This window comes from Triturus cristatus, chromosome 4_1 (assembly GCF_964204655.1).
Source record: "Triturus cristatus chromosome 4_1, aTriCri1.1, whole genome shotgun sequence".
In the NCBI taxonomy this organism is placed as follows: domain Eukaryota; kingdom Metazoa; phylum Chordata; class Amphibia; order Caudata; family Salamandridae; genus Triturus; species Triturus cristatus.
In genome coordinates this window covers 231,923,698-231,941,746 of record NC_140585.1, presented here as the reverse complement: position 1 = coordinate 231,941,746, position 18,049 = coordinate 231,923,698, and the positions used below count along the sequence as shown (strand labels likewise).

General features: G+C 41.4%; 1 protein-coding gene across 3 annotated transcripts in view; it reads right to left on the bottom strand.

Annotated features, from left to right (window-relative positions):
* Positions 1–5,213: 5,213 nt before the first annotated feature.
* Positions 5,214–18,049, bottom strand: part of LOC146854167 (aldo-keto reductase family 1 member B1-like) — a 222,542-nt gene continuing 209,706 nt past the window's right edge. For all 3 annotated transcript variants that reach the window (XM_085651943.1, XM_085651944.1, XM_085651942.1), the window contains exon 10: positions 5,214–5,965. In XM_085651943.1, the coding sequence (XP_085508069.1) occupies positions 5,923–5,965 (43 nt within the window). In that variant the 3' untranslated portion in view covers positions 5,214–5,922. The remainder of the gene's footprint in view (positions 5,966–18,049) is intronic.

Below are 18,049 nucleotides of genomic sequence, written 5' to 3'. Positions count from 1 at the left end.
CAGTTTCCGTTTTCTCTAGCATATGCTGTAACTATTCACAAGTCTCAAGGATTGACTGTAGATTGTGCTTTTGTGAACATTGGTTCAACTGTGTTCAAAGAAGGTATGGCTTATATAGCTTTGTCACGAGTGAAAACATTATCTGGTTTATTCATGATAGACTTTGATGACTCAAAAGTTAGTGCTGATACAAATTGTGTAAAGGAGTATAATAGATTAAGAAGAACCTATGCTCCTCATTTAGGTCAGTATCCTGTGGTAGAGAAACGTGTAGTTTCTCATAAAAGGAGAAATGAGAATATCTGTAATGAAGATGTAGAGAGGAGGAAAAAAAAGAGGAGTGATGTAATTGCAAGCAAAAAGAAAAAGGAAAATGAAGAAGAGGTTGTAGGATGTCATTTTGAAAATAGCTCTGGTGTCAACTGCTACGCTAATGTAGTGCTGAATGTTGCATTTTATCTGGAAAGTGTGCAAGAGCAGATAATAGTAAATCAGAGAAAAAGATTCTGTTCTGAGTTGAGTCTCCTTTTTCAAAAGCTGAGTAATGATAAAACTCAAATAGAAAGTGCTACTGAAATTAGAAAACTTTTAGATGTATGTTCAGGACGAACACAGTTTTCTCAAAATGTACAGCAAGACGCACAGGAATTCTTGATGTTTTTTCTTCAGGTACTGGAAGAAGAAGGGGTTCCCATTGAAAATATGTTTGGTGTCTCTTATAAATGGGAACATAGTTGTGAAAACTGTTACAATACATGTGGCTCTAATGTTGATTCTGAAAGGTTTATTTATTTAACATTGCCAGAAAGTAAAACAGTCACTTTTGCTAAATTAGTTAAAGATGCTAATCATAACATGGAATGCGGTGAGTGTCAATCTGAAATGTTTTCAACGTTAATTTTAAAGGAATACGGACAGTATGTAATTTTAATGATGCAACGATGTAAAGCTGATGGTTCAAAAATGGATACTTTAATAAAGAAGTTTACAGGACAGCAATTATCAATTTCAGGAAAAACTTTTGTAACAGTTGCAATAATTTTCCATTACTGTTACTTCTGGACATTACACAGTTTATCTTAAATGTGAAAAAGGCTGGACACTGTGTAATGATTCCCAATTGATTTTCAAGCAACGTTTGCCTTTTGATTTAGCAAATTCCTATCTAATCTTCCTGAAACCAAAATTTTAGAGAGACTTGGCAAGATCTGTACAAAACAATTTTTCCATTTTATTGGATTACCATTGGAATTTTCAAAAAAAATGATTTTTCAAATTATCATTTGGCCTAATGGAAAGGTAACCAATTGTAATGTGGACTTTTTTAATTTTTAATGAAACTTTCGAAAACCAAAAATTTAGACAAAATCGGTAACATCTGCACAATTTAAATTTTGGAATGTTATTGGATTGCCATTGGAAATTTCTTCAAAAAAGATTTTTAAAATTACTATTTGGCCATGAGGAAAGGTAAACAATTGTATTGTGGACTTATTTAATTATTAATTAATCTTTCGGAAACCAAAATGTTAGAGAGAATTGGTAAGATCTGTACAATTTAAACTTTAGAATTTTATTGGATTACCATTGGAAATTTAATCAAAAAAGAATTTTAAAATTACTTTTTGGCCTAAAGGAAATGGAACCAGATGTATTGTGGAGTTATTTGAGATATAATATTTTTGTGATTATACTTCTGAAACAAAATTGTCAGACGGTATTTTAAAGAAATATTATTGATATTAGATGATATTTTTTAAAAATATTATGCATTTCTATAATGTTATGTTTAAGTAAAAAGAGATTGTGGGCTTTTTTAAAACAATCTTTGAGATTGTTATTTTTTTTTTGCCCGCTGTTAAATGATGAATGCAATTGCTTTCACAATTTATAGTGAAATGCAATATATTCTGAAAACAGCAAAAAAAAGGCAAAATATTTTTTGGGAAAAATATGTAAATACGTGTACTGTGTTATATATTGATCTATTAAATATTAATACTTTTTTCTTTTTTTTCAGATTGTGAAAGAAAATTTTCAAAAAAAACCAACCATTTTTTCAAGTAATTTCAATTACATTTTAATTAAAAATTAAATTGTTGGGTGGGTCAGGTAAGTGAGAAATTAGATGGTCCCTTTCTTCCACTTTATCTCAAAAAGATTTTTAGTATTTAGTTATTAATTCCTCAAGGATCTTGAGATGTGGTAATTGATTTTTAGTGTTTAAAAAAAAAAAAAAAAAAAAAATACGCTTACCGTACGCGTACGGTAAAAAAAAAAAAAAAAAGTTTTAATGAAAAAATAAAAAAAAGTTGAGAGGTAAGGTTGCCTCTTAAAAGAGCCGTTGTGTTCATGCAGGGACAGAGGAAAGGAAGTATGGGAACATTAGCTGGTTGGACATATGTGCTGGTCTATTTTGTTGTTAATGAGGGGAAGACTGGTCTCCCTATGAACAATTAGACCATGGCAAAATGAACACCGCATAGTAACCCTACCAAACCGAGGGTTCGTTTCCAGAGGAACAGAAAAAGGTGAATCTGCCCCCACAGATGAAGGGCTCTGCGGAGTTTCCGAAGAAGAACTCGGCTGAGCTGCTGTGGATGTGCTTGGTTGACTTACTGAAGGGTTGCCCCTAGTATGTCTAGCATGTGTCCTAGGGTGTACATCGTGAAGGTGTCTCAACATAGTGTGATTCCCGAAGGAATACTTCTTGTTGGGATTACCTCGCGAAAGTACACGCTGGCACAGCTTGCAAGTCACCAAGGCAGCATTGACTTTTTTCTCACCCTCTGGAAAACTGAAATACTCCCATATGAAAGAGCTCTTCTGTTTCCTCCTTCTCTGCCTGATGGTGGTGCTGCTAGCCTCACTCTCAGTAGAAGAGTGCTGGTCTGCCATCGTATCACAAAGACAAGTCAGCTCCTTCTCCTAAGGGATCACAAGCAGAAATGAGGGGAATGGGTGTGGTGTAGGAGAGTTCTAGAACTGAAAGTAGTTTCAACCAATCAAAAGTTGTGTTTCATGATCACATGACCCACGCTTACGGTGCGCTTACGGAGCGCTTACGGTAAAAGTACGCATGCGCGTAAAAAAGACACGCGCTCGCGCGCATGCGCAATACAGTCACTCCACAACACTTCCGCGTAACGTGCGCGTGTAGCGTACACGCCTATGCGCCCCACGCGCAGTACGCACGGCTATGCAAATTGCGTAACTATACGCAAACAGAGAAGATAAATTACGAACATTGCGTAAACCGTACGCTTACCGTACGCTTACCGTACGCGCACAAAAAAAAAATATATATATATATTTTCTATGTTATACTAATATATCTTACCTGTTTGGTAAAAAAAAAAAAGAGAAAAATTGATATATTGCAGATTTAAAAAAAAAAAAAAATAGTATTTTAAGAGAATAAAAAGATTTTTAAAAAACTTGTTTTTTTAAAAAAAAAAACACATTTAATATAAGAATTTATAATAAAAAAATCATACAAAATCAATAAAAAAACTATGGGAATCACATATGTTATAGGTAAGAATTAGCATTTAAAAAACCATACAAATTCACTGAAAAAAACATGGGTTTCACACACGTTATAGTTAGAAATTAGCATTTAAAAAACCTTGCAAATTCACTGAAAAAACCATAGGTTTCACACACGTTATAGTTAGGAATTAGCATTTAAAAAACCTTGCAAATTCAGTGAAAAAACCATAGGTTTCACACACGTTATAGTTAGCTGGACATTTCACTCGTAAAAAACCAATGAAATTTCCCCGTTATAGTTAGTTAAGCTAACTATAACTCGCGCGCCCGCAATGCACTGCTGATGACGTCACATATTACATCACTCATGACATGGTCAGTGACATCACTCATGACATCACTGATGACATCTCAAATGACATCACTGATGACATCACTGATGACATCATCCATGTGATAGAGTGGCAGACCTCCTATCACCCTAATATAACCTTTGATACACACATTCAAAAATAGAGACTGAAATTTTCAAAAAAATGGACATACCAATACCAATTACAACAACCTCTTCAATAATTCTAAGATCCACATAAACATCCACTCATTCACCAACAGTCCTGTACAGTCACTCATTCGTGTACTCACACATCATATGTACTCATACACCTATACATCCTGTAACACAATGCCTCTCATCCATAGAGTTACTCACACACATAGTTACTCATGCTAATAAAGAATCAAACATACATTTATTTGCTTATACAGTTATACACACACCACCACACTTACTTCTATGGAAACTTACACATACTTAGTCTTTTAAACAATCACTTATAGAAACACATACTTATTCATACAGGAACTCTTTCAATCTCTCACTCTCACATACACTCACTTATATACACCAATAGTCACATATACTAGTTTAAAACATATGTAGTTACTCATAAAGACACTATTGAGACAGCCATTCACTCACTAACACACCCATACACACACTCATCCACCTATACAGTCCTGCACACATGCTGTCTTCAACACATACAAACAGTGAGTCACTCATTCATGCACTTATGCACTACGTAATACCCCCCACTGAACCATACAGACACTCAGACACTCATACTGATACTCAAAAAACCAACTAATAACCTATATAGACACTCATGTAGCTGCTCACCAACCCATGCAGCCACTTATACACAAAGTGAGAGACTGATACAGGTATTTACACATTTAAACATTACTCACTTAGCCATGTATTCAATAAGATACACTTAATCAGTCAGTAATACAATCAATTTTTCAAAAATAAATCATCCATTTAGACACTTATATACTCATTTATTCTTCCATCGACCTTGAGATATACATATATAAAACATATTTAATTTTCAGAAAAACACACATTCACTGGATGATGTCATCAGTGATGTCATTTGAGATGTCATCAGTGATGTCATGAGTGATGTCACTGACCATGTCATGAGTGATGTAATATGTGACGTCATCAGCAGTGCATTGCGGGCGCGCGAGTTATAGTTAGCTTAACTAACTATAACGGGGAAATTTCATTGGTTTTTTACGAGTGAAATGTCCAGCTAACTATAACGTGTGTGAAACCTATGGTTTTTTCACTGAATATATAGATATATATATATATACACACACTTTGCTTGATGCTGATTCAGCTGTGGGATGAAGAGAGTAACTCAGGATATGTGTACCGATTCATTTTTATTGCTCGTTCCCTTTGGAGGACTCAATAATGCAGAGTTATGTTTGAATTAACAATTCCTCATCACAGTACATAAATGAGGCACAAACAACTTGCAAAGATCCCACTGCAGTCAAAGACCACAGTTCCCTAAGAGTCCTGCAGACCAGCAGGGCCACAAGCACAAGGTAGTGTAATGCAAAGGATACCGCACACCATGGGAACCATTGCTGCAGTGCCATTTTGCAATCTTGGCACTTGATATCTGTTGAATTCTGCGTGCATAAGCATAAAGGTAGAGTTAAATGCAGTTTACATTTAGGAGTATAACTTTCTCCGTCTAGGCCCCTTATGGTAAAAAGGACACTATCAATTGATCATTTTCAATCATATGGGCTTTAATTGTGAGGAGCGCTCGCCCTGAGCTTCTTTGCCCCTCCGACCCAATGATCGTTCACTTCTTGAAGGGTACTTGTTGAAGCTTTGACTCATTCACATGATACCTTCATCTATTTGACTCAAATATCAATTCTCCTTCATAGAGTTACGGGTCAGTACTATTCATTTACAGCCAAATTAACAGAGCGCCCAGTAAAGAATGTTTGGTTTCCTCAGTCAACCTTTTGTTTGGCATTTCAGTTTTACTGAAAGGCATTACATGTTCTTGCAGTGGAAAACTCAGCATCCTGGCGAGGCAGTAATTTTGAACTTTAAAACTCTGCTGCAAAAGGGTAATCCTTCATTTTTTTCCACCTGAAAAAAAAAAAGTAAAAAAAAAAAACTGTTCAAAGAAAGTTATGAAACATTGTTTATAAAATCACTCCAACTATTCCATGGGCATAAGTTCAGCAGCAGCTACTAAAGAGGGTTCACATACATTAGCAGCAGAGGGCTGTTCAATGGGTTCTCGACCTTGGGATCTCCCCAATGTCAATCATTTAGGCAGAAGGTCATAGGCGACACAATGAACTGCCATGCGTTGTAGCAAAGACTGAGCCAGAGACTTGCTCAGCCATAGTGAAGTGGTGCGAAAGGGTTTGTGGGAAAGAGCCTCTAAACGAAAGGTAGTTCACTGTCAGAGGGTGCAAGGAGGAGGTTCAATATAGCTGTGCTCAGGAAACCTGGCGTCAATTTAGAAACTGGCTGGGAAGACAGGTAGAAGAGGAGAGGTAGGTCATTGTCAGGAAAGGTGTGGAAGCAGATGCAAAAATAAAGTAAACAGCAGAAGGGATGTAGGTTCCTCAAAAACAAGCACTGGCAATGCAAATAGGTCTGGTCTATAGCTGAAAGTGTCTCTGCAGTCACTGGTGAGTTTAGGCACTCATTAACCCATCTTGCATGGACTTGTCACTCATCCACATCCTCATGCATTCAATGACCTGACAGACGCAATGTAATAATAATTCATCATTGAAGGTCGCCTACCCTTAATATACGTTTTCACTACTGCCTTGATTTACGTTTTAATTATAAACAGGTCAAACCTACGGTATCTGATGTAACTTTTCCCAACGTACCAATCAGGCCTATGGCCTTTAACGTTGGTATATAACCACTTCAGGCTGTATTGAGCATAAGCTTTTTTAACTAGTCAACCATCAGGATACAGCAATAACAGTACAAATATGTACAAGTCTGTAGTTGTCAAAAGAGTATATAACCCCTCCTAAGATGGCCTATCAAAGATTTCCAAGATGTAAATCTACCATCAGGCCTATTGGCTTTAACAGACACTCTTTTCACAAAACAAGTCATCTCTACTACCTTTGTTACAACGTTTTATAATGAACAGATCAGACCTATATCAGCACTGACATGACATAACGTTTCCCAATGAACCAATAGGCCTATGTCATTTGGAATTGGCTTGCCATTTTAGCCAACAATTGCCTTGTCTTTTCAAGCTTTACTAAAAGGCAGTCATAAGACATACAGTCAAATTGCAAATATGTAAAAAATCACAGTTGTCAAAATAGTATACCGTCCCTCCCAGGAGGGCGTAACAAGATTTATCACTGTACACATGCTCAATCCCAGGGTTTCTTACAGGGAGTAATAGAATCCTTACCTAATACTTTCCTTACTTTACCAAATCCCTATCAGGAGGCTTTAAACCAGTGTAATAACATTCCACCCAAAAAGGGCTGTTGACTTTAAAATTAGCTTTTTACAATAAAGAAGTCGAGCATGTTGCTTTTGTCATAATGTTTCATGATAATCATATAAAGTCTATGTAATCTGATATTATTTGTTCGGTAAACAACGTTTACCGCGAAACTTTTTCCCCGCTCGGAATCACAACATGGTCGTTACAACGACCGCGTTGTGATTCCGCATACCATTACTCCGCAAGTTGGAAGAACGACTTGCCGAGGGGCGGGGGAGGTGTTGGATTTTAAATCCAACACCTTCCCTAGTGTCCGCACAGACTGGAGTTGGAATAGTAAATTATACTATTCCAACATCCGGCGCCCCCCCTCCGCAAGCCGTTCTTCCGAGGAGTAATGGTATGCGGAATCACAACGCGGTTGTTGTAACGACCGCGTTGTGATTCCAAGCGGGGATAAAGGCGGCGGAATAACGTTGTAGATTCTATTTTTTCTAATGAACTAATGAGGACCATGCACTGTTAGTGGCTTATAAACACCATCAACTCAGTCCTGCATTGAGTGAAAGCTTTGTGCAGAATCAAGACAGTGACGCAAACATTTAAGTGCATAGGTAATTGCACTAGTAATTTATTCAGAAACAGTAAGGACCACAGGGGCGAGCAGCAATGAGAGAAGGAAAAGAGTTGCTGCGTTCCCAACCATTCCCTGGGTATTCAAATTGGTCTTACATCAGGTGGGCAGACGAGCAGCCTTTTGGACTCCACACACCAACTCAGGGTTGGTGGTGAGATGTCTCCAAGTGTGGATCAATGTGTAGTTAAGAAAGGGTGGTGATAGCCTGCGGAGGATTCCATGGTTCAAACGTAGCCATGAGTAGATGACTAGGCCCAGTGGAGAGTGAAAGAGAAACAATGTGGCTTACTGACTGTCCATGGAAAAGCAGGAGGTAAAATACCAAAGTATACAGGGGCAGGGTGAAGAGACAACTTCCAGTGTACTCAACCACAGCCCTTTACTACAAGGGATGTGAACCATCTACCCAATCCTTGAACTACCTGCAACCCTGAAAAATAAAGTATAAAACAGTGGTATTTAGTGGAGCCTCTCACATGTCCATGCATAGAGAGAGTGACAACCTGACCACTTGGTGGATTTGGGGAAACCACTCAAAGAGCAAAAAACAGCCTCTATGGAGTTTGTCATGATGAAAACCAGCAAAGAAGGCCTTTTGTAGGATTATTTCTATTCCAGGCCATGGTCCCAGGACAGTGCAATAGGAGGTGGTAGTGATGACCAAAAAGATACTGTTAAAAGTAAGAGAGGGGAGCTCGAAAAGTAGCGATGGTATCCGCCGACCACCTTTGCAATAAGATTGATTGGCTCAAATCCATCCTGAAGTCAGTGCAGTCAAAATGAAAGCCCATGTTTCCAAGAGTTACAGCAATTGAGATCGGTTTACAGAAAGTGGCAGCTAAAAGAGATAATTTGTATATTTTTGTTACCTAGCAGAGTGCAGTGATTAACACATCCTGTTAAATGTGTAACAACACCAAAAGTATACCTTTAGGACAGACTCAAAAGGTTGGAAAATGCTCAGAGCTCAAAACCGAAGATTGATGTGATGGCCTGTTCCGTGGGACACTGAGGGCTTAAAGGGACTTTTGGAGACCTTCTTTACCCATAGAAATGATTCGGACTGCAGAGAATTTACTAATTAAATCGAACAGTGTACCGCCTATCTTCCTGGGACCCAAAGAAACAGGGCAAAAACCTGTGTACGAACATAGGGGCATATTATAAAGAAACGGCGTTAAAATTATCGCCTCTTTAGCGGCAGAAAACTGCAGCTAAAGCGGCGATAATGGGCTTGATAATATGCCCTGGAGAATTCCAATAGAAGCCCATGTTCTGGTGTCAACATGCGCTTCTATTGGAATTCTCAAGGGCATATTATCAAGCCCTTCATCGCCACTTTAGCGGCAGTTTTCTGCCGCTAAAGTGGCGATAATTTTAACGCCGTGCTTGATAATATACCCCATAGTTCCTCTTTAAGATGAGAAATTAAGAGATTGTATACAGAAACATGCATTCAAAAAATACATAAGTATGCTTGGTGGTGTGGAGTAGAAGACTTAGCTATTTGTGCATCTGAAACATATTTGAAATCTCTCAAAGTATTGTGGAATGATCACCGTCTGCGCCCGTCCACGCCTCGGACGAGCATAGGACGACTCAGGACTCAGCCACTGGCGTTAAGGTATGTCGCCAGTACTCCAGATCACAGCTCTTAGAGATAGGGGGCAGGATGGATCATACAGCTCCCATTCAGACTAAGTCTGTTATGCAACTCTCTAACCCGGGCACGAGGGCAGGCAATAGAAGCTCGAAGGAGCCGAGTACCCTTAACTGCGCGCTGCTGAACTGCAGATCCTTAGTCAAGCACCACATATAAATTGCACTATTGATAGAAGATCTGTCGTTGGATACGCTCTTCCTGACAGAAACCTGAGCTAGGGCAGACGCAGCAGTGGAGGTCGGCTCTGCCTGCCCCGAGGGTTTTAAGTTTTTGCACAAACCCAGACAGGGGGGCAAGGGAGGAGGGGTGGGGCTAATTTACAGGGAGGAATTTCGTCCCATCTTGCTTCAAACGGATGAGCTGGAGGGAATTGAAGCAATGGCCTTCTCGCTACACGGCGATAGAGGGAATCTATTCACAGGCCTGCTCTGTTATCGCCCTCCAGGGCTGCACACCCCAATGCAACCTCTCCTGAACACGATTATCAATCTGGCACTTACACATTCCAAAATGACTGTCCTGTGTGATTTTAATTGGTGGGAGGACGTTAGCGTAAAGAGCCAGCTGCGGGACCTGACGTCTACCTGCCACGGCCTTGGACTTCACCAATTAGTCACCTCTCCCACTCACCAAGGAGGTCATATATTGGATCTTCTGTTTGCCAGTAAGGCGGAGGTTGAACTTACAAATGTTCTGCCGCTCACCTGGACAGACCATTACTGTATTCAGTTCAAGCTACTGTTAACAGCTACTCCAATCCAAGCTAAAGCCACGGCAGTGTTTAGAGAGGGCAGAAACTGGATCAAACTGGCCAAAACGGGCTTGCTACTAACCCCTCCCACAGTCAGCCTTTTTCAGGCCTCTAGGTCTGCGGAGGCAAACTACAATGCCTATCACAAGTTCATCACTAACGAGCTGGACCATCTAATTCCGAAGAAAAAGATAAGAGTAAGGAGCAGGCCATCCGCGCCTTGGTACGATGATGATCTGCGACTGCTAAGACAGCTCTGCAGGCAGGCCGAAAGAAAATGGAGGAAGGGATTCCTCGCCAGGGATAAGATGGTGCTGAGGTCTGCACAGAGCAGGTACAAGCAGCTCATCATGGATCGCAAAGCTAGTTTTTATGCCGACTCCATAGTGCACGCCCCAAATGGGGCCAGGGAATTGTTCAGAATTGTGAAATCCTTATCGGCCCCAAGCTGCCTTGAAAATAAAGTTGTACCATCAAAGAGGCTATGTGACGAGATTGCCACCTATTTCAAAGATAAGGTGACGAATATAACCGAACTCTTCAGGGGTACTGATAGAGTGGACGAGGACCCTGGTAAGGGGATAGCCTATGAGAGACTAAGCAGGTCATGTTCTCTGACCATCTTCCCGCCTTTCTCGGAAGTGTCGTTCGTTAAAACGGCAGATAGCATCTCGTCTGGCTCTCCTCTTGACCCTCTGCCCCAGAGGGCTTGGAAGTTATATTGCCATCCGACCTTCCCCTGTCTGTGCCAGATCTGCAGAGACAAAAGGAGGGACTGACAAGGCCGTTTTCCACTCACAAAGGAATGGGAGGTCCAGTAGGAACAAGGGCCCCTAGTACAATAATAACAAAGGATGTTCCTATAGTTCCTCAAAGATAGAGTAATATCAACACGAAGGCTGTGGTGGATTAATGCACCATATAGACCTTAAAGAAAATCCATATGTCGGATTTAAATGCCCTCACACACCCTTGCAGGTGTCATGCTTCATCATTTGGGCTGCTCCTCGCCGGGCCGGCGGTGCAATGCCTAGCGGGCTCCCTAAAAAAGGGGCACTTTAGCGGAGATCTTTTATCCGACTGCCGAATAGGTGAAGTGTGGGGCCTGATTATTGTAGATATAGAGCAGTGAGATTAAAATAAGGTTAGGAGTGCCTGGTGAAAGTGAGTTTTATTCTGACGGCCTCCTATCTTAATTTAAAAACGTGTGTACATGGCACTTATATGAGTGTAATGTCTCTTGTTAAGGTGACATGTAATTTACAAAAGTCGGTCAACATGTTTCTCGCTTGGAGCAATTATGCTCGTGATTCTTCAGGACCTTAATGGAAAAAAGACTATCTACATTCAAAAACCTACTTAGGTTAGGGTTATATGTCAATCTACGTCTCTGCGTCCAGATCCAATACCTGTTAGTGTCAGGAGCTACCTGAAATGGAGAAAAGGTATGGTCAAACAAGTATACAGGTGCTTATGATAAAAACAATTGGTAAAGCCTTCAATGTGACACACACTCTATAACTTGAATTAAAAAGTGGGGCGGTGTCGCAACATTCATCACAGTTGGGAAAGAGCCGCAGTGGTGTATCCCTCGGTGAGCTAAAGTGACTACTCACCGATGTGGAACATCTATAGAACACAGCACACATCAGAGCCACAGTAACTCACCCTAATCAGTCACTATCCTGGCATCAACAGTACTCGGTGGGCTTATACACGAGTGGGACTTCCTCAAATTAATAGGACTGTATTCAACGAGATATGTATCAGTCAAGAGATCTGATATGGTTGTCTTAACACACAAAAAATACACATCTGAGAAGCAATCTATAAACTCTGAATTCTAGTATAATAAATACTTGTAATAAAAAATGCACACAATGTCAGTGCCCCATGTTGTGTCCTAATTCTTGACCCTTTCTTTGAGCCTGTTATTTCTTTGCACAGCAAAAGAGTGTATAGTGAAGTCAGGGTTAGGGGGAGAAAAGTAGTAACATTGTCCACCTTATCGTAGCATGAGCATACACTGCAAGCACCACATGGATAGTGTCCTGTAACCCTTGGAAGATGCCACAATGTTTGTTGTGAATTTTTCGTCGTTTTAGGTTTTGGTCTTGTCCTGATAAGCATGTCCTTGATGTTTCTCGAGCGTCTGTAAGCGAATCTGGGTGGAGCTATATTCATCGAGCCTGTATTGAGTATACTCCAATGTTTCTTCAGCACCTTGGTCACCTGATTCGATATTGGTGTAAAGGTGGTGACGCACGTAAGTAACTCAGATTTATTTTTGGTTTTGTGTTCCAGTAGGGCCTCTCGGTGGTTGTTCCGTGCCCGTTTTTTAGACAATGCAATACTCCTATGAGGGTAGGCTCTCTCGGTCAAATTTTGTTCTAGGATAGTTGCCTTACTTTTATAGTCATCTAGTGTGCTGCAGTTTCTCCTGATTCTCAGGAACTGACCAAAGGGCAGATTATCCTTGAGAGCTTTAGGGTGGTGGCTATTGTAATGAAGAAGACTGTTGCGGTCAGTAGGTTTTCTGAACATGGTAGTACTGAGATTCCCCTGTGTGATCTGAATCGTCAGATCTAAAAACGCTATACGTGAAGAGGAAGCTGTGATGGTGAAATTGAGATAAGGATTAAGATTGTTAATCCATTCAAAAAATTCACCATAGCTGTCCTGATCTCCTGTCCAGAAGATCAGGATGTCGTCAATGAACCGTTTCCACAAAAGGATGTGGTTGCCATAAGGGTTGGTTTCATTGAGAATGTGGGTTGTTTCAAATGCTGCCATATAGAGACAGGCCACACTAGGAGCAAAGGTACTCCCCATGGAAGTACCTTGTGTCTGATGGTAAAGCTGGCCCTTGAATTTGAAAAAATTCTCAGTCAGTGCCAGGGTGGCGAATTCAAGGGCCAGCTTTACCATCAGACACAAGGTACTTCCATGGGGAGTACCTTTGCTCCTAGTGTGGCCTGTCTCTATATGGCAGCATTTGAAACAACCCACATTCTCAATGAAACCAACCCTTATGGCAACCACATCCTTTTGTGGAAACGGTTCATTGACGACACCCTGATCTTCTGGACAGGAGATCAGGACAGCTATGGTGAATTTTTTGAATGGATTACCAATCTTAATCCTTATCTCAATTTCACCATCACAGCTTCCTCTTCACGTATAGCGTTTTTAGATCTGACGATTCAGATCACACAGGGGAATCTCAGTACTACCATGTTCAGAAAACCTACTGACCGCAACAGTCTTCTTCATTACAATAGCCACCACCCTAAAGCTCTCAAGGATAATCTGCCCTTTGGTCAGTTCCGGAGAATCAGGAGAAACTGCAGCACACTAGATGACTATAAAAGTGAGGCAACTATCCTAGAACAAAATTTGACCGAGAGAGCCTACCCTCATAGGAGTATTGCATTGTCTAAAAAACGGGCACGGAACAACCACCGAGAGGCCCTACTGGAACACAAAACCAAAAATAAATCTGAGTTACTTACGTGCGTCACCACCTTTACACCAATATCGAATCAGGTGACCAAGGTGCTGAAGAAACATTGGAGTATACTCAATACAGGCTCGATGAATATAGCTCCACCCAGATTTGCTTACAGACGCTCGAGAAACATCAAGGACATGCTTATCAGGACAAGACCAAAACCTAAAATGACGAAAAATTCACAAAAAACATTGTGGCATCTTCCAAGGGTTACAGGACACTATCCATGTGGTGCTTGCAGTGTATGCTCATGCTACGATAAGGTGTACACTGTTACTACTTTTCTCCCCCTAACCCTGACTTCACTATACACTCTTTTGCTGTGCAAAAAAATAACAGGCTCAAAGAAAGGGTCAAGAATTAGGACACAACATGGGGCACTGACATTGTGTGCATTTTTTATTACAAGTATTTATTATACTAGAATTCAGAGTTTATAGATTGCTTCTCAGATGTGTATTTTTTGTGTGTTAAGACAACCATATCAGATCTCTTGACTGATACATATCTCGTTGAATACAGTCCTATTAATTTGAGGAAGTCCTACTTGTGTATAAGCCCACCGAGTACTGTTGATGCCAGGATAGTGACTGATTAGGGTGAGTTACTGTGGCTCTGATGTGTGCTGTGTTCTATAGATGTTCCACATCGGTGAGTAGTCACTTTAGCTCACCAAGGGATACACCACTGCGGCTCTTTCCCAACTGTGACGAATGTTGCGACACCGCCCCACTTTTTAATTCAAGTTATAGAGTGTGTGTCACATTGAAGGCTTTACCAATTGTTTTTATCATAAGCACCTGTATACTTGTTTGACCATACCTTTTCTCCATTTCAGGTAGCTCCTGACACTAACAGGTATTGAATCTGGACGCAAAGACGTAGATTGACATATAACCCTAACCTAAGTAGGTTTTTGAATGTAGATAGTCTTTTTTCCATTAAGGTCCTGAAGAATCGCGAGCATAATTGCTCCAAGCGAGAAACATGTTGACCGACTTTTGTAAATTACATGTCACCTTAACAAGAGACATTACACTCGTATAAGTGCCATGTACACACGTTTTTATATTAAGATAGGAAGCCGTCAGAATAAAACTCACTTTCACCAGGCACTCCTAACCTTATTTTAATCTCACTGCTCTATATCTACATTAATCAGGCCCCACACCCGCACTTCACCTATACGGCAGTCGGATAAAAGATCTCCGCTAAAGTGCCCCTTTTTTAGGGAGCCCGCTAGGCATTGCACCGCCGGCCCGGCGAGGAGCATCCCAAATGATGAAGCATGACACCTGCAAGGGTGTGTGAGGGCATTTAAATCCGACATATGGATTTTCTTTAAGGTCTATATGGTGCATTAATCCACCACAGCCTTCGTGTTGATATTACTCTATCTTTGAGGAACTATAGGAACATCCTTTGTTATTATTGTGCCAGATCTGCAATCAGCCACTGGAAGAGGGCCTGGTCCCGGATAGCTGGAAACAGGCTGTTGTTTCCCCCCTCATTAAAAAACCAACTCTGGACCCAACTGTTCCCGCCAGTTTCCGGCCTATCTCTCTCCTCCCGTTCCCTATCAAAATTTTAGAGAAGGTGGTGAGTAGGTCCCTCTCGAACTATCTAGAGGTTAATTCTCTGCTGGACAAGGACCAGTTTGGCTTCCGCCCATGCCACGGAACCGAGTCAGCACTAGTCACCATGCTGGACTCGATGCGTGTGCGGGCTGACACAGGGGGCACCGCCGTCCTGGTGCTCCTGGATTTGTCAGCCGCGTTCGATACCGTGAGTCATAAAATTCTGCTGGGACGGCTGATGGAGTTTGGGGTGGGAGGACAGGCGTTACAGTGGCTTCGCTCCTATCTAGCGGGGAGACACCAAATGGTGACTATGGGTCCCTTCGCTTCAGAAAATACCCCCGTGGACTTTGGAGTTCCACAGGGTTCCAGCATCAGCCCCATCCTGTTCAATATATATCTGCAGCCGCTATTTTCTATCATCAAGGCGTTCGGGGTGGAGCTGATTAATTATGCTGACGACACACAACTGGCCTTCTCTCTGGAAGGTAAACAGGCAGTCCCTCTGGAGCAGTTCCAAAGCTGCATGAGGCTGACTACGGACTGGCTATAGAAAAACTGCCTGCAGTTCAATGCAGACAAAACCGAGTTGCTGTACTATGCGCCAACAAAACAGATTCGCCATCTACCAGTTAATTTTAGACTCGCTCCGGACGCGGCCCCACTGATACCAGCGGGCACAGTACGGAATCTTGGGGGTCTATTCGATAATAATCTCCAGTTGGACTCTCAGGCGAATAAAACATCTAGCACCTGTTTTGGTCTGCTGCGACTTCTACGCCGAATCCTCCCGTTGCTGCCTCCCGACTCTCGTAATACGGTCGTCAGGAGCACCATACTTAGCAGATTGGATTATTGTAACTCGCTGTACCTTGGAGCCCCCCAATACACTCTGCAGGGGCTACAGAGAGTTCAGTCAGCCGCTGCCAAGTTGGCACTTGGTCGCAAGTTCGACTCCTCCTCCACTCAGGCGCTAAGAGAATTACACTGGCTGCCTCTCAGAGAGAGGGTCCTTTTCAAGTCCCTCTGCCTGGTTCATAAGGCAATTCACGGAACAGGTTGTCCGGTCCCACTCCAGGAAAGATTCTCAAGGTACTACCCGTAAGGCAGCTGCGGTCATCCAAGGCCAACTTGTTGGCACAGCCCAGGTTCAAACGAGCAAGGCTGGGGGGGAGGGCCTTTAGTGTGGTTGGAGCATGGAGCTGGAACGAGCTCCCACCTGAACTCAGACAGATGCAGTCGCTGATGGAATTCAGAAGGAGCCTTAAGACCTGGCTCTTTCCAGCAGCATGATGTTCCGGATTCTGCCCCCCTCAGCTTTAAAACATCTTGTTTGGTCAGAGCGCCTGGATACCCGTAGGGTCACAGTTCTTCTCTGCGCTATATAAATATGTATCCAATACAATACAATACACTACATCTAAAAATGACTCTGGATACTCACTATAAAGTGTAAAAAGTTTTGTTATAGTTTAGCTTATTTCTGATTCTGAAGTCCCCATCTATTTCTCCTTTTATAGAGCGCTCTAGTTAAGAGTACTGTATGCACTACCATATTTCTAGGATTGTCATTTGGTGGTATAGGAGTATGCATGGTTTGGATGGTTCAAGTTGACCATGTAGATGTATTGCTTGTTTGAATTGCAACTAAAACGTTTAACCAAAAAGAGGGCTTGACTTACCAGTTCGGTTCATGGAGTAGATAACTGAAAGGGAAGATTACCTACTTATACAGTAAGATTCTGTAGACATGGGTATTTTTCATAAATTCTCAAAGTTTGAAAATCAAAGGCACACAAATTCAGTAGACAGAGACTTAAGCCTTCAGCAATTGGAAACAGTATTGCTACCTCACACCAACAGTCTGGCTACTCCAATCCCCAGTGCTAGTCACAAGGCAAGGCCATACCCCAGATCCCGAAGACTGTATCCGGAACACACAAATCAAGCAGCATTACTCCCCTAAATGCTAACCAGCTAATCTCTAGCCATCTGGCTGAACCACACATATCTCGGACTAACACACCTAAAACCTTACAATTCTCCCACCTCTCTGTCTCAGCTTCCAAGGGCCGGAGATTAAATCACAATATTACTAATAATTCCAGGCTTAACCCACAAATAGGATAACCTCTACAGAAGAAACAAAGTGTTTCCACAATTACACAGACTGAAAACCATCCAGCAAACCTACCCCCAGACTAGCATGCAAACTACTAAATTCACATCTCTCCCCTACGTCCACAACCGAGCCAGAAATACGTTGTTCCCAAACAGACAGAATAGCTGGGGACTTACAAATCGCTATCAGAGATTTGAAGAATATTGTACACCTCTCAGAAAGTTATCTCACCAAAATCAATCATGTTCATAAATCAGTACTCGCACCACAAAGCAAACGAAACACTACTCCACTCCCCCTGACTAATCGGTATTACCAACCATGCAAACACCTAAGATATCTGTCGGACTTTGAAATACAAACCCTACTGCTATCCTATGAATCGACATCCAGTCTCCCCCTTAAGCTAGATGAACAAACAATTCAAGCAGTCAAATCAACCCAAACAGAACTACACAGTCAAATCACA